Source organism: Pelodiscus sinensis, chromosome 25 (assembly GCF_052426305.1).
Source record: "Pelodiscus sinensis isolate ZL-2025 chromosome 25, ASM5242630v1, whole genome shotgun sequence".
In the NCBI taxonomy this organism is placed as follows: Eukaryota; Metazoa; Chordata; order Testudines; family Trionychidae; genus Pelodiscus; species Pelodiscus sinensis.
The window spans coordinates 15,401,973-15,417,444 of record NC_143076.1 but is presented as its reverse complement, the minus strand read 5'-3'; the positions used below and the strand labels follow the sequence as shown (position 1 = coordinate 15,417,444).

Sequence of the window (15,472 nt, the reverse complement as noted above, 5' to 3'; positions counted from 1 at the left end):
TGAGCAGGCTTAGAATTTTTTGTGCGCAGCTGCGCAGGCGCACACCTTAGCGAGACCACTGCTGATAGCCTCATTAGTCATATAAACACTCTTAAAAAATTATGCTAAGTTCTTGGAATGAAATTATTACTGTATTTAATAAATTTATCAATTTTCAATGTAATTGAATGCTGTACTTGTACACTGAGAAATTAGAATTTAGGTCCTCTACTTTACACTGCTGCTTTATATGTGGTTCCTTGTGACCCCATCACTGTGACAGCTGAGCACATTCCAAGATTTAAAAAATTCATGTCTCTCTCCATCTCCCTCCCATCAGCAGAACAGATCTCTTTATTGATTCATAATATTATATAATTATTTGTTTTGTTTGTTATGAGTGAGCACATATCTGTATAAAAAGAGGTTTATTGAGAGGAAAACCAAGTCATATGAGTTTAGTTCTTAATGCAGTGATGCCCTAGGTCCGTGATCACCAACCCATCGATCGTAATCGACTGGTCGATCTTGGACGCTTGACCAGTCAATCGCAAGACTTTGGGGGCCCCCCTCACTGCTCCACACCCCCAAGATGCAGGCCGCACTGATGCTACCTCCAGGGACCACGGAGGTAGCATAGGCTTCCTGCAGGGTCAGGGGGAGTTCTGCAGCTGCATACCAGGTCCCGGAAGTGCGCAGGCTGCTCTCCCTCCTGCCCCAACAGCTGGCGTGGTACCTAAAATGCCAGTCCATCGTGTGCTGGGGACTTTGTTCCCCTGCTTCCTTCCTGCGTGCGGGTGAGGGGGTGGGTATCCAGGACTGCGCCTGCTCACGCAGCATGTGCTGCCGTGAGGAGTGGAGGAGTGAAGCGTGCGCTGCCCGAGCAGTTGGGGCTGGCGTGGTCCAGGACTCTCCCCATCCCCCCACGCGGGAAGGCAGCAGGGGGATAGAGTCCCCAGTGTGCCTGGCTCCAGCTGCTCGGGTGGCACGTGCTGTTGTGGGGAGTGGAGAAGCAAGGCATTACTGCCCCAGCGGTTAGGGCTGGCATGGTCCGGGACTCCCCCCTACGCAGGAAGGCATTAGGCGTGCGATGGGTCAACATTTCAGGTACTGTGCTGCTGTTTGGGAGACGGGGGAGCAGCCTGCACACTTCCTGGGCTTTGGTGTGCAGCTGCAGGATCCCCAGGTATTGGTTCCTGTCCTCTCCCCCCCCACCCAGCACCCACAAGCACAGTTGGAGCCACATTAGTGAGGTTTGAGAGATTTGGAGGGGTTGTGTTTTTGTATCTCACTTGTGTGGCCCAGACTGACTTTTCTGTGGGCCAGTGACCCTGACTCAAAACAGGTTACCTGCCCTTCTCATAAATAAAGAGGATGCTGAAACCTTTTGTGTTTGACATAATAATTTATTTTAAAATGAAGCCTGGCCAACAACCCCCAATTGGGGCCAAGTCCTCATCTGGCCACAGCATCGTAACACTCCTGTACCCCCAACCCTGACTCCAAATCTGAGCCTCTCATACACCGGAAACCCCTATCCTGAGCCTCACATCCCCAAACTCCTGTATCCCCACATCCGCAGTCTTCTCTCACAACACTCCTTCACCATTCACACACTGCAAATCTGTGTCCTGAGCCCATCATGCTCCCAACCTCTCTGTCCCTCACACCTTGAACCCAAACTTTTGCACCCTCACATCCACAAGCCTGTGGCTCGCTCAGCACTCCATCCCTCCACCTGAGCTCAGCACTCCCCAGCCTGGAGCCCCTTCTCCACATCCTCCTGCATCCAAATTTTCTCCCGGAGCATGCACCTCTCACTCTTTCCTACACTGAAATCCCTCATTCACACCCGCACTTTCTGTCTCAACTCAGCGAAGGTACGGCTAGACCGCAGGAGTTTTTCCAGCAAACATGCTCTTTTGGCAGCCCCTGTATTCCTCGTTCCATGAGGAATGAGGGGGGCTTCCAAAAGAAGGGGGTTTTCCAACATTTGGCCCTGTCTAGACGGGTCAAATGAATTTCTTTTCTTTTTTTCACTGCCGAAAAAAAAGCGGCAATGTAGCCATATCCTGAGAGTGTATAAGGGCCAGGGATAGCAAGTGATGGAGAGAAGGGGAACAGAGAGGGCAGGACCTCAAGGAAAGGGTGGGGTTTTGGGGAAGGGATGGGGTAGATCTTGGCTTGTCCTGACATTTAAAAAGTGATCTTGGGTGTAAAAAGGTTGGAGACCACTGCCCTAGGTCATTCTTATTTAGGCAATAATGTCCATTTCCTGTATATTGAAATCGATAGTGCCTATATATTTTTGAGGACCTATATATATCTCTTGTGCTTGCTAGCTGCTCCCTACGATTCCTTTGAGTCACGATTCCTGGGAAATGCATCTAGTATGCAGGATCAGAGTCTGGGGTAGCAAAGGCAGCTGTAGTTGAAGATTTTACTAGTTTGTTTTGCAAAAGAAAAAATACTGACTTGTTTTAGTTTGGGAACTTATCTTTGCATTGTGTCATATCGTGATACAATACTTCAAGACTACAGACTAATCAGTTTAACTTCTGTGCCAGGAAAGATAATGGAGCAAGTAATTAAGGAATTAATCTGCAAACATCTGGAAGAAAATAAGGTGATAGGTAACAGCCAGCATGGATTTGTAAAGAACAAATCATGTTAAACCTATTTGATAACTTTCTTTGATAGGATAACGAGTCTTGTGGATAAGGGAGAAGTGGTGGACATGGTATACCTAGACTTTAGTAAGGCATTTGATATGGTCTCACATGATCTTCTTATCAAAGAATCAGGCAAATACAACTTAGATGGGGCTACTATAAGGTGGATGCATAACAGGTTGGATAACTGTTCTCAGAAAGTAATTATTAACGCTTCACAATCCTGCTGGAAGGGCATAACAAGTGGGGTTCCGCAGGGGTCTGTTTTGGGACTGGTTCTGTTCACTATCTTCATCAATGATTTAGATGACAGCATAGAGAGTACTCTTATTATCATCTGAAAACTTATCAATCTGGGAAGAGTTGCAACTGTTTGGAGGATAGGGTCATAATTCAAAATGGTCTGGACAAACTGGAGAAATGGTCTGAGGTAAATAAGTTGAAATTTAATAAGGACAAATGCAAAGTTCTCCACTTAGGAAAGGACAGTCCATTTCACACACACAGACTGGGAAGCAACTGTCTAGGAAGGAGTACTGCAGAAAGGGATCGAGGGGTCATAGTGGACCACGAGCTACATATGAGTCAACAGTGTGACACTAAAGCAAACGTGATTCTGAGATGCATTAACAGGAGTGTTGAGAGCAAGACACGAGAAGTCATTCTTCCACTCTACTCTGCACTGATTAGGCCTCAATTGGAGTATTGTGTCCAGTGATGCACACTACATTTCAAGAAAAATGTGGAGAAATTAGAGAAGGTCCAGAGAAGAGCAACAAAAATGATTATAGGTCTAGAAAACATGAGGGATGAGGCAAGGTTAAATGAATTGGGCTTATTTAGTTTGGAAACGAGAAGACTGGGGGTATGTCTACACTACCACCCTAGTTCGAACTAGGGTGGTAATGTAGTCAACCAGAGTTGCAAATGAAGCCCGGGATTTGAATTTCCCAGGCTTCATTTGCATGTTGCCGGGCGCCGCCATTTTTAAATGTCCGCTAGTTTGGACTCCGTGCCCCGCGGCTACATGTGGCACGAACTAGGTAGTTCTACGAGGAGTAATGGTAGTTCGGAATAGGAAGCCTAGTCAAATCCCGGGCTTCATTTGCAACTCCGGTTGACTACATTACCACCCTAGTTCGAACTAGGGTGGTAGTATAGACATACCCTGAGAGGGGACATAATAGCTGTTTTCAGGTATCTAAAAGTATGTCACAGGGAGAAGGGTGAAAAATTGTTCTCCTTGGCCTCTGATGACAGGACAAGAAACAAGGGGCTTAAAATGCAGCAAGGGAGGTTTAGGTTGGACATTAGTAAAAGTTTCCTAGCTGTCAGGGTGTTTGAGTGAGGTTGTGGAATCTCTATCACTGGAGATATTTAAGAGCAGGTTAGGCAGACATCTATCAGGGATGATATAGCCTGTGACTGGTCCTGCCATGATGGCATGGGACTAGACTTGATGACCTTTTGAGGTCCCTTCTAGTTCGACTATTCTGTGATTCTATAAGACATCTCAGACTGTTTCATCTCTCAGCACTGCTTCTGGATTCCCAGGTATCAGGCTGCACTTGCTCTATTTATGACTTCAGTCCACTTGCTCACATGCACAAATTAAAGAACACTTCAAATCTCTGCTCTGCTGTGTAAGCCCCTGCTGATACTGTCTGCACCTGTAGACAGTGCTAAAGAGATATTGGTAAGCAGCTGAGTAAGTGAATTATCAAATTCTAAGATACAGCAAGTTTCATAGGATTTTGATGTCCTGTTAACAAGTAGGCAAAACTAGAGAAAAGTGGTTTAAAGAATTTTTTTGTTCTTTGGATACAGGTGGCAATAAAAATAATTGACAAATCTCAGTTGGATGCTGTGAACTTGGAGAAGATCTATCGAGAAGTGCAGATAATGAAAATGCTTGACCACCCGCACATAATAAAACTCTATCAGGTACAGTTGCCAATTCTCTTGCCTATTTCCTCCCTTGTGTGTTATTATGCGTTCTACATTGGTGACATTTTATGGGCTGCTGGTCTTTGTACGCATTCAGCTGGTATGTGGCTGAGTTATTTCGGATGTGTTTTTAATCTTTGTGCATGCACAGCATATTGGCCTAATTCATTCGGTTAGTTCGCATTCATGTCTTCCTTACGCAGAAGAACTCCATATAGGTGCCTGAAATCTAATTTTTAAAAAAACTGGGTGATTTAGTTTTGGTGAGAGATGCTAGACTGAAGTACCTGGAAATTTTGACCTATTTAGAGCAGGTACAATATAAGCAGCATCAGTCAAGCTTTGTTCACATTACTTTGCCTATGTGCCTGTAGCGTAAAAAAGACCTAAATCATAAGCCCATGAATCAGAGGAGCTAAGCCGACTGCAGCTCTGCCTTTCAAATGTAGTAAGAGCCGCCTGGTTCTTACTACATTTAAAAAGCAGAGGCACAGCGGGGAACCAGGCATGAGCCAGGATAGCTGAGTTCTGGCTCATGCCCGGTCCTCTGGTGCACCTCTGCCCTCCGCTGTTCCCCTGTGGAGACGGTGATAGAGGCAGCAGGGGGGAGAGAAGTGACTAGTCGAGTAGTGACTCAACTACCCAATAAGTCTAGGTTTATGGGATAGTTGGCTACTTGACTAGTTGCTTTCAACCCTATAATTGTGAACAGCATTTTTGTATCTGCTGCTGATGATTTTCAGTTGATTTATGGGATATGTAATAAAACTGGGTAGACTTGGAGTTAAAGGTGAAATTGCCCTTTACTTATCTTGTATTCTGCTAATTTTCAAGGCATTCAATGGTTAGTCCTTCTGATCTAGTCAGGCATGCCACACACTGATGCTGATCAAAATCTGTATGAAATTATTAATGACTTGTAATGCCAGCTTGTCTCATTGGCATCCAGATATTTTCTACTCTGGGTAAGGGCAACACTAGAAGTATTGGCAAGAGGTGAACTCAAAAGTGGAGGCCAATGCAGGTAGAGAAATTCTACTTACCTTATCTTCTCCACAGCAACCCAAAAGCTGGAGAAAGCTCTGGGATAGAGGGGGACTAGCAAGAGAATGGGTCTTCCAGCTTATCAGACACTTACAGCTAAAGGCTGATGTGAAATCTGGATCCCCCAGGGGTAGCACATTGTGAAAGGAGTCTCAGCACCCTCTTCTTCCCTTGTGGTGTTTGGAGGGGTTGGCTTCTCACCAGGTATTGCCTCTGAATAGTATGTGCAAGTGATGGGGGCATCTTCTCACAGGTTATTTACTAGGTTTAGTCCTCTGGCTCTCAAGAATATAACATTTCTACATATGCATGGGCGAGACTTCAGGAAGTGGGTGAGAGGGAGGGGAAATTATGAAGACAGGTTCAAGAAGAGAAATACAGTACAGAGCATTTTGGTGTACTAGCATCATGGACTACTAGTAGATAAGTCCCCACTTGGAGGCAAGATTCCTTCATTGTACTGGTCCTGGGGCTATGTAGCTACACACTGCCCTTTGCACAGGTCAGGTTGTAAAAGCACAATGTAATTTTTAGTCTTTGGGCCAATATGGTAACTTTTTTTAAGCCTCATATTTTCAGTACAAATGCTTTGACTATGTAGAGAGCTAGCATATAGCGTGTCTCCGTCAGTATATGATCCCAGTGTCTGAGTGTGCAAGAATGGCATTTCAACAGTTGAATTGAGCTGTTCTATGGTAGCTCAAATTTCTTTGTCTAGTATGTGTCCATGTCACTTCCAGTCTAGGTACCCACCTGTGCCACATGCATCAGAGCATAACCTTTAGGCAGTGGTTTCCATTGGGTCACAGGTGTGCTGTGCATGTCCTCATGCATGCTGTCAGTCTAAAATAACAGAGTGGCTGCAACCCTCAGTTTCTTCTCACTGCCCATGGCAGAGACCGAACAAATAGTGTCCAATCCCTTCTTTTTAGCAGAATTTTCTCTTATAAATGAGTTCATAATTCTTTAAAATTTTCTCTATTAACATACACCACCCTGCTGAAATAATTTAATGTAATTTTTTCCCAGTATCCAGACCTAAACTGGCTAAATCAAAACGTTAGCCTTCAAACTGTGGCAGTTCTATGACATTTACAGATGGCCACAGCATCTGTGTTTGTCATCTTGGGGAGAACCATGTATTAGACTCCTGCTTGGTATGCCATTCCTTTTCCACTTCAGCAGTTAAGTCTGGAGACTCTCAGATGAATTTCTATTAACTCAGACATCAATGAAAGAGACTTCAGAAGCTGAAGAGTGAAATTTGACATTCAAGATCGATCTGGTCTTTAAGTTGAAGACAGCCAGTGGCCCTGCAAGCTGGCACGCAACATTCAAGTTCAGAACTGGCAAAAATCTACAACACATCTGGCAAGGATCAGGAACCACTGAAAACTATCTTGGTGCCAATTTACCAGCCCTCCATTGAGAACCAAGGCAAGTGAGATCTGTACACTTGGATAGACACTGCTGACTTCACTTATCTCCCTCATCCCACAAGGAGAGACCCTCACTCTCCTCTCAGCAGCAGAGTGCTAAGCTTGTTCATTCAATAGGGGCAAGTGATGACATGACATTTGGCGCTGATATACATCTCCAAACTCACAATATCAAAGTCAGAGCAAAGATCAGCACTGCCTCTGAGAAATTTCTGGCTTTTCTATACCTTGTCAAGACTATTCAGCAGCTTTTTTAAAAGATGGTGTCAAGGCTATTCCCTGCTTTGTCACTTAGGGTATGTCTACACTACAGCGCTATTTCGAATTATCTTAATAGTTAATTAAGTTAAATAGTTAATTTGAATTAAGCTAATTCGAATGAACACATCTACACACAAAATCTATTTCGAAATAGCGTTTTGCTGTTTCGAAATAGCTCATCCACACTGCGTGGACCCTGAACCGAAGTTAAGGCTGGCCGAAACCAGTGCTGGCAGGGCATCAGGTTAGGACTTAGTTTGTGGGGCTGCTGCCTGAAGCTAACTGAGCTCTGTGCTTAAAGGGACCCTACCCCCACTCCGGACAGACAGTTCTCAGGGTTCCCCGCTTGCTTGTCTACCTCGATGAGGGACAGCAAAGCAGTCCTGTCATGGAGTGCCCTGAGTGCCCGTACTCAGGACACCACAGCACTTGGCCACATAGAGCCAGAGCTGCCCCTGGACACACCGGTGTGTCTCATGGGGTCGTTGCCATCAGCCCAGCTATACTTGCTGCAGGCTGCCATCTGGAGGTCTATCGGGGGGCTGTCAGGATTCAGGAGACCCTGCGGGAGACCCCGAGGAGCCACCGAGGGCTCTTGCCCCATTCCTCCCTCACATCCTTCCACTTACCCCTCCCTAGCCCCTCTTCCTGATGTCAAATAAAAGACACATGTTCAAAAATAGAAATTGGGTTTATTGAACAAAATGGGGGGGGGGGGGGTGGATGTACCTCTGGGGAGACTGGGATAAGGAGGTCGGAGAGGGGAAGAGAGGGCGTGGGAGAGGGGAGGGGGAAACCTGGGAGGAGGGAGCTGGAAGGGGGAAGCAAGGAGAAGAAGGGGGAGGGGAAGCTCAGGGCCCAACGTTGGGGGGTCTCGCCAGACCAATTTGATTTTCATGCAAACCTGCTCCTGGGTTCACATGTGGCCTTTGGTGGCCAGACTGGCAGCTATCCTGCCATAGATGGCTGCATTCCCTCCGTCTAGTGTGGAGATCATGGCCATTGGGGGCATCCCCCCCAAACCTGAATAAGGTCCATGATCTCTACCCTGGACCAGGAAGGCGCCCGCCTTCTCCAGCCCCTGTCAGGCTCTTGGGAGCTGGCAGACTGCTCTTGGGGAACAGAGGAGGGCTGGCTGCCAGTGGCTTGCTGGCTCATGTTTTGGGGCCACTGGGTAAGGGGCCCCAGTGGCCACTGCTGGCTCTGGGTTGGCTGGCTTGGAGCTGGCACAGGCACTGTGGCCAGGGTCTACCCCATTAATGGCCCCGGGGCTAGGGGAGAGGAGAGTAAGTTTTCCTGGCTGTGCCCAGAGTGGCCACCAGGGCTCCCTGGGAAGGGCTGGAGGCCCCCTATTTCAAATTAAGTGTCTACACAGCACTTAATTTGAAATAGCTATTTTGAATTTGGCGTTACCCCTCGTAGAATGAGGTTTACCAAATTCGAATTAAGCGCTCCGCTTTTTTGAATTAATTTCGAAATAGCGGTTTGCATGTATCGACACTATTTGTATAGACGGCTGTTATTTCGAATTAATTTTGCAGTGTAGACATACCCTTAAGAGTGCAGAAGGCCCACAAGAGACTAAAATTCCCTGCCACTAACTTCTTGTGTTAAAACTCGTAAGGTCACAGATTCCCTGGCCTTGGATTGGTATTGCTGCCACCCCCCAAATGCGAAAACTACTTTGAAATCCCAGGAAGGTATATATAGGAATTTCTTTTTGTCGGGGTATCCTCAATCTTTTTAAACCCTCCATCTTGAGAGAGCTTGAAAACAGTAATTTCTCTTAGCAGTTTGACTTTGCTTCTTAGGAATATGCGTGCAGAATCGTCTGGTTTCTAGGAGAAAACTCTTGAAAGTCAGGAAGAAGCAGTTGGGAGCTTCTTCTTGTGGGGTCACCCCCAAGCTCTTTAACTCTCCTTTAGGAGAGAGCTTGAAAACAAACTGTAATCTGAGGCTTACTGGTTAAGGTGCTGGAGCAGCCCTTGCTTGCGGGGCACCCTGGCCCATATCAGATGGGCTGCTCTGGCATCCTGGCTGGTGCAGCCTCTGCCTGTAGTGGGGGGAGTAAGGGGATATATACAGGGGCTGTCCTGGCTGGGCTGGAGCAGCCCCTGCCTGTGGTGGAGTTGGTTGGGGGTCTTCCAGCCTGGCATTGGGTGGGGAGGCTGCTCCAGCTTGGCAGGAGAGGTCCCCCCACTCACTCCCCTTTTAATTGGTTAACTGGTTAAACAGTATATTTAACTGCTTAGCTAATTCAACAGGATTTTACATCTCTATTGGTTTTACTGGAAGAAGTTGCAGAGTTGCATCATAAGTTGTTGGACATCCTCCAAACTTCAGCCTCTTCCAAGATGGCTCCGTCCCTTAAACAAGGCTCTCCTGTACCCAGCCAAGACCATCTGGCAGACCCCAGCAATAATTTGAGAATGGAACTTTTTATTTTCTATCCCTTTGCCAAACTTTCTGGTGGTAGAGGCCATGAATAAACTGTCCAGACAACGCTACTCCGGATCCACCCCATCCAACAGGGACTTAAATAGACTGAATCTTTTTGATCATAAAGGTTACTCCTCAGTGACCTTTCGTTTGAGGATCACAAACTATGAAGCATTAATGGACATGCAGTTACTCCAACTATCAAAAATATCTCAGTTTATTGAACGTATTCCAGAAGACAGAAGGGAGCAATTTAAAGCCATAAGATCCAAGGGATACCTTCTAGCCCACACCACATAACAAGCCTCATTAGACTCTGCAGACATAGTGGCATGTTCCATTGCCATGGCCATAGTCATGTAATGAACTTCCTGGCTCTGGCTCTTGGGTTTTCCCAAAGAAACAAAAACTGCCATCGAGGATCCCCATTTAAAGTCCCCAGCTATTTGCAACCAGATTGGGTGAGTCCTTGCACATATTGAAGGACTCCCTGGTGACTCTGAGATCCTTGGTCATGTACACATCTCTACAAAAGAAGAAACAAGTGGACGTACTATTTGGCACAGAGAACAAGAGCTGTGCCCTACACCCATCCTATAGTCTATAGGGCTAGTCTGCTTGCTTGCCTATTTGATAATTTGTTCTCTTATAGGTTATTATTTTGTCATAGATGCATCAATTTGCATTAGAATATTTTGGTTGTCTGTATTGGAGTATTATAGCTATAACACAAGGAACCTACAGGTCACATCCTCTATGTTAAGCTAAGGCAAGTGATCATACACATGTGAGGGATGTAAAAGAGTAGTGGAGCGGTCAACTACTCGCATCCCCCAACCCTTACTGCCTCTGTATTAGAGGCAGCAAGTGGGGAGGGAAGCAGGAGCTGGCGCTGTGGGGAGACAGCTTGAAAGCCAGTTTCCCCCAGCACCATCTCCGCAGTGCCGTTTGCTCTCACTACCCCTGCACTGCTATCTCTATCAGAGGTAGCAGTGCAGGGGGACCAGGAGAGGCTGCTCTGGCAGCAGCTCCTATCCATGGCGGCTGGAGCTGGCCCCAGACAGGGGCTGCTGCCAGAGCAGCCTCTGCTCACGGCGGCCGGGGCTGGCTGCAAATAGAGGCTTCTGGACTTGGCTTGAGCTGGAACTGAACAAACCCAGCTCGTGCCAGCTCCAGGAGCTACCCCTGCTGCTACTCTGCAGTTTAAATGTAGCAGGAGCCGAGCTGCCTGCATGCCCAGCTCTTACTACATTTAAAATGCAGAGCTGCAGCAGGGGTGGCTCCTTCTGAGCACCTTCCCTTATTGACTAATTGTGTAGTTGATACAAATTGCATTTACTACACAATTACACAATTACCAACCTCTTAACATCTTTAACACGTTTGAGACTTTACTCTAGATATATGATGTATGCTGCAGCGCATCATCACCTGTGTTTGTGACCTTTAACATTGATAAGTGGGCAAATTAAAGCAAATATATAGTTAAGGCCAACCAAGTTTATGGCCTTTTTCAGACTTAACAGGTACACCACAAAGAATATGGAAACAGCTGGTTAGGATAGAAATATCAGAGATGAGGATGAACTAATAGTCACTAATTGTTAAAAATGTTATAATATTCACAGACCTAGCCTATAGAGCGAGTGTACCCTGATGTTTTTGTGGGTGAGGAAAAGTTTGGACATAGAAAGAAGGCTCATAGGCCTTATAAGAGGGGCAACCCACTGTGTTGGATAGGTGCAGTTCATTCATTGTTAGTGTGTCGTCATTAGTTCTTAATTTTTAACTTCACGTGTAAACTAGCTTCTATAGTCTTTCTGTAGCATTTACCTCTCACTCAAAACTGGAATTTCACTTCTGTTGTTTTTATTACCTTTTTCATTTTTTTTTCATACTAACATAATGCTATGGAGTTTCATGTTATTGGTATTGCAGGATAAGATTTTGATCTGAAAGTAAATAATTATATATTACAGGATCTAAATTTTGGCCCTAAATTCCTGGTCAGCAATATTTTTAGTAAATTTAGGCCAACTTATTTCATGGATGACGCTTCATATGTTTTTGTACTTGAAATATCATGTAAGAAATATATTTAACTCAATTTGCAGATACCAAAAAAGAAGACAAAAGAAAAAAAATCCTTTGCATTCATATTGAGAACATGATCCAGTAGCCTTGTGTAGGCCATGGGATTGCTCACATAAAGGATCAACCCTTTGGTGACAGAATTATTCCGCTGAATAAATACAAAAGGCTTGATTTAGCTAAATCTTGTTTTGCTTTAATTTCATGTTAGGGGAAATAGTCTGGCACTTCCTTTTAAATCAGCTTGTGATTCATAGAATAGAAGCAAATGTTAAGGGATAAAATTAGTAGCTGGCATAAGCAAGATTCACCACAATTTCCTAAATGAATGGCAAAAAAGAAAAATGAGGGAGAGGGAGGAGTGGAAAGCAGTTAAATTAGGGACTGGAAGGAAGCAAGGACAATCACAGACAAAGGTACTGCAACTTTTAATTTTATGTTTGCCTCCTAGATATGGTTGTCTTTGGCACGTTAGAAATACATTTGGTAGATAGGTAAGTAGATAAAATTAACAGTAGCATGTCAAAAACATGGAGTCTTTCTAATCTATCTACATATAATATGCGAAATGGGGACCAAATCCATGGCTTTCTAGTGTAGAAAATATTGAAGTTCTCTGCATCTTCTAGGTGCTGGATTAAAATCCAACCAACTGTTACATACGGTTTTTCAAAAAAGAAAACTTCAGGCAAAGACACTATATAGAATTAAATAAGGACCCAGATATGGTTGGACTTTCTGAAGATCAGCCATTGTGCTCTTTCTGGAGAGCTGGATCAGATCTCTTGGGTAATTTATGTTGGTTTTATCATTTTTCTATTAAAGGTAAATGAGACACAAGGTGGGTGACAGAATGTCTTTTACTGGACCAATTTTCGGTTGGTGAAAGAGAAGCTTTTGAGCTACACAGAGCACGTCTTCAGATGTTACCTCACCCACCTTGTCTCTTGAATATTCTGGAACCAGCACAGCTACAACAACATGTTAAACAAAGATATATATTTAAAACCTACAAAGAAAAGCATATTTCTTCAAAAACAGTTGTTTGCTAGAATCTGTTGAAATTATTTCAAGGTTGTAAATAAATAAAAAGCAAGAACATCATAATTAAAGGAGGCTCTACTCACAACTTACTCAGGTTGGTCTGTTTAACAAATTACAGTGCTCAGGTTTGTTAAAATAGTTGAGGCCCAAATTGACTGCTGCTCAAATTGTTATAACCTGCTGAAGAGAAAAATCCTAAATGACTATTTTTATTTTAAATGACAGGTTTACAGTCTGTCTTTGGTCCAGCTACTTGTGTAATGAGCTCCTGAGAGACAGTTTAAAAGACTGAGCTAGGGTGATGCTTAAGAAGAAAAACTGCAGTGTAGTAAAGGAAGTTTCCCCTTTGGGGACAGATTTCTTGGCAAGTTCGTGTCCTGACTTCTCAGGTGGAATCCTCTTGTTAGGAACAGCAAAGAACTTTCAATGACAAATTTAGAGATGTAGATTTTTGCCCAGTATTTCCAAATTGAGAGCAGGCTATTACTGTGAAAAAGCTTGCTCAGACAGCAGCAGGGCTATTGATGGCTCAGAAAAGAAATTTCAAGTTGTCTGTAGCATTTCCAGAAAAGTGAAAATAGGAATATGATGGTTCTATTACTGTACTGCACAGTTGCAGTATGGTATCAGTGGAATCTTATGCTTTATTGGAATAGCCAATCTTTGCCACGTGCATTTCATTGTTTCTTTCTACTGTGACAACTGAGGGCAGCAAGGGCTCTAGGCTTCTTCCCTGTTTGCAGATGCTAACTATCCTCCAGCAAGTCAGAAGAGGAGCTCAGTAGAACAGTCATTGAGACATGTTAACTCAAGTGCAGGGTCACCTTCAGGCCAAGTCTGTCCAGTCCCTTAGTATTTGCACTTGTCAGTTTCTCATAGTTTACTATTTAGAGCTAGGGATTTGTCTTCTCCTTATTAGCATGCTTACTGGGATAACCAGTTAATGGACGCCTAGAGCAGCCCCCACCTGCATTGCAGTGTGGTGGTCTTGACGCAGCTTGGCTAGACCTGCCTGTGGTGCAGGAGGCCCACATGAGTCTCCCACCCATAGAGATCTGGTTAAACGTATACCTATTTGGGGCTAAGAATTGAATTTCAGTTGTCATTTAGACTCTGATTTTAGCAAAATACATAAGCATGCCGCTAACCTTCAGCACATGAGTAGCCTTGTTGAAGTCACTCACATGACTAAATTCAAGCAACTGTGTATGTGCTAGCAGGCTTGAGACCTCAAGTGACTTCCTCCGAGGCAGAAATAGCTGGTTGTTTTTTGTTTTTTTCCTTCTTCAACTAAACTAATGTGCAATTTCTCCATCAACAGGTGATGGAGACCAAAAGCATGTTGTACCTTGTGACAGAATATGCCAAAAACGGAGAAATTTTCGGTAAGCAAGAGATTATTTTAATGATAAAATACTGGATTATTTACTTCTGCATGTTGTTATTACAACTAACGTAATCAGTTTTTATAAAATAAAAACGCACCACCAACGTGTGGAACTCGTTTTCAAGGCCACAAGAAAACTGAGTTTAAAAAAAGAACTATGTAAGTTCATAAAGGATCAAACCATCAGTGGCTGTTAGCCAAAATGGTCAGGGGTGCATGCCCATGCTCTGGGTGTCCCAATTGCCAGAAGCTGAGTCTGGACAACTGGGGATGGATCACTTGATAATTGCCTATTCTGTTCATTCCCATTGAAGCATCAGGCATTGTCCACTTTTGGAAGACAGGATACTGAGCTAAGTGGACCAGTGGTCTGATCTAATATGTCCATTCTTTGTAAATTGAAGCCTCGGGGGCATTCTCACATTCTCATTTATTTGCCAAAGAAAAGTTGTGATGCTAATTGAAACGGTTTCCCTCATTTTATGAATTGAAATAACAGAAAAATATTTCTTAAGAATGTAAATGATTAATGTAAAGTTTCACAAAATAATGTTTAGGAAATGTGGTATCCTTCTAGCAGCAGGCCCTCTCGGAGAATGACAGAGTCCGCAGCCGCAGGCCCCCGAGGTATCGGACTTCTCACCCTAAGGAATATATGAAGATGAACACTTTGAAACATATATTTAACAATTAAGTCATTATACCAATAAGAAGTATATTAAAAATGTAACTTTAATTGTGAGTTTCAATTGCAAGCAAAACTCTTCCTTTTAGGAATGCTTTTCTGGCTTTGTTGTGTGCAAAACTAGTTTATAATTGAAGACAAATCTAATTTACATGCAGCATCACTGTTAATGTTAAGCATTGCAAACCCATTCAAATGTTCTTGTCCCATTGCAGAACAATGATAGTTCTTTACTTGTTTTAATATGTTGAATGTGCATTCACTTGAAGAGATGGATGCAAGGAGAGTGACAAAAATACGTAACAAAATTGTGATATTAGGAAATACAGTCGACAGGCCGAGATCAAATATTTCTTGAAGCAGTTCTTTTGGCTTGCAATCTTATTTAAAGTTGGTGGAATGTATACATTTTAGGAAGATGATCTTATCACAGAGATCTCTTGAAATCTTGTTGTACCTTTGTTGAAAATGTTCAGTTGCTGAA

The 15,472-nt window shown here is 43.9% G+C and overlaps 1 protein-coding gene across 2 annotated transcripts in view; it reads left to right on the top strand.

The window, feature by feature from the left end:
* Positions 1-15,472, top strand: part of SIK2 (salt inducible kinase 2) — a 120,642-nt gene that overhangs the window by 13,154 nt on the left and 92,016 nt on the right. Inside the window, exons 2-4 of one of the 2 annotated variants that reach the window (XM_025183679.3) lie at positions 4,479-4,595; positions 12,324-12,366; positions 14,238-14,301. In XM_025183679.3, the coding sequence (XP_025039464.1) occupies positions 14,241-14,301 (61 nt within the window). In that variant the 5' untranslated portion in view covers positions 4,479-4,595; positions 12,324-12,366; positions 14,238-14,240. The remainder of the gene's footprint in view (positions 1-4,478; positions 4,596-12,323; positions 12,367-14,237; positions 14,302-15,472) is intronic. The other variant, XM_075909423.2, reaches the window with a different exon arrangement.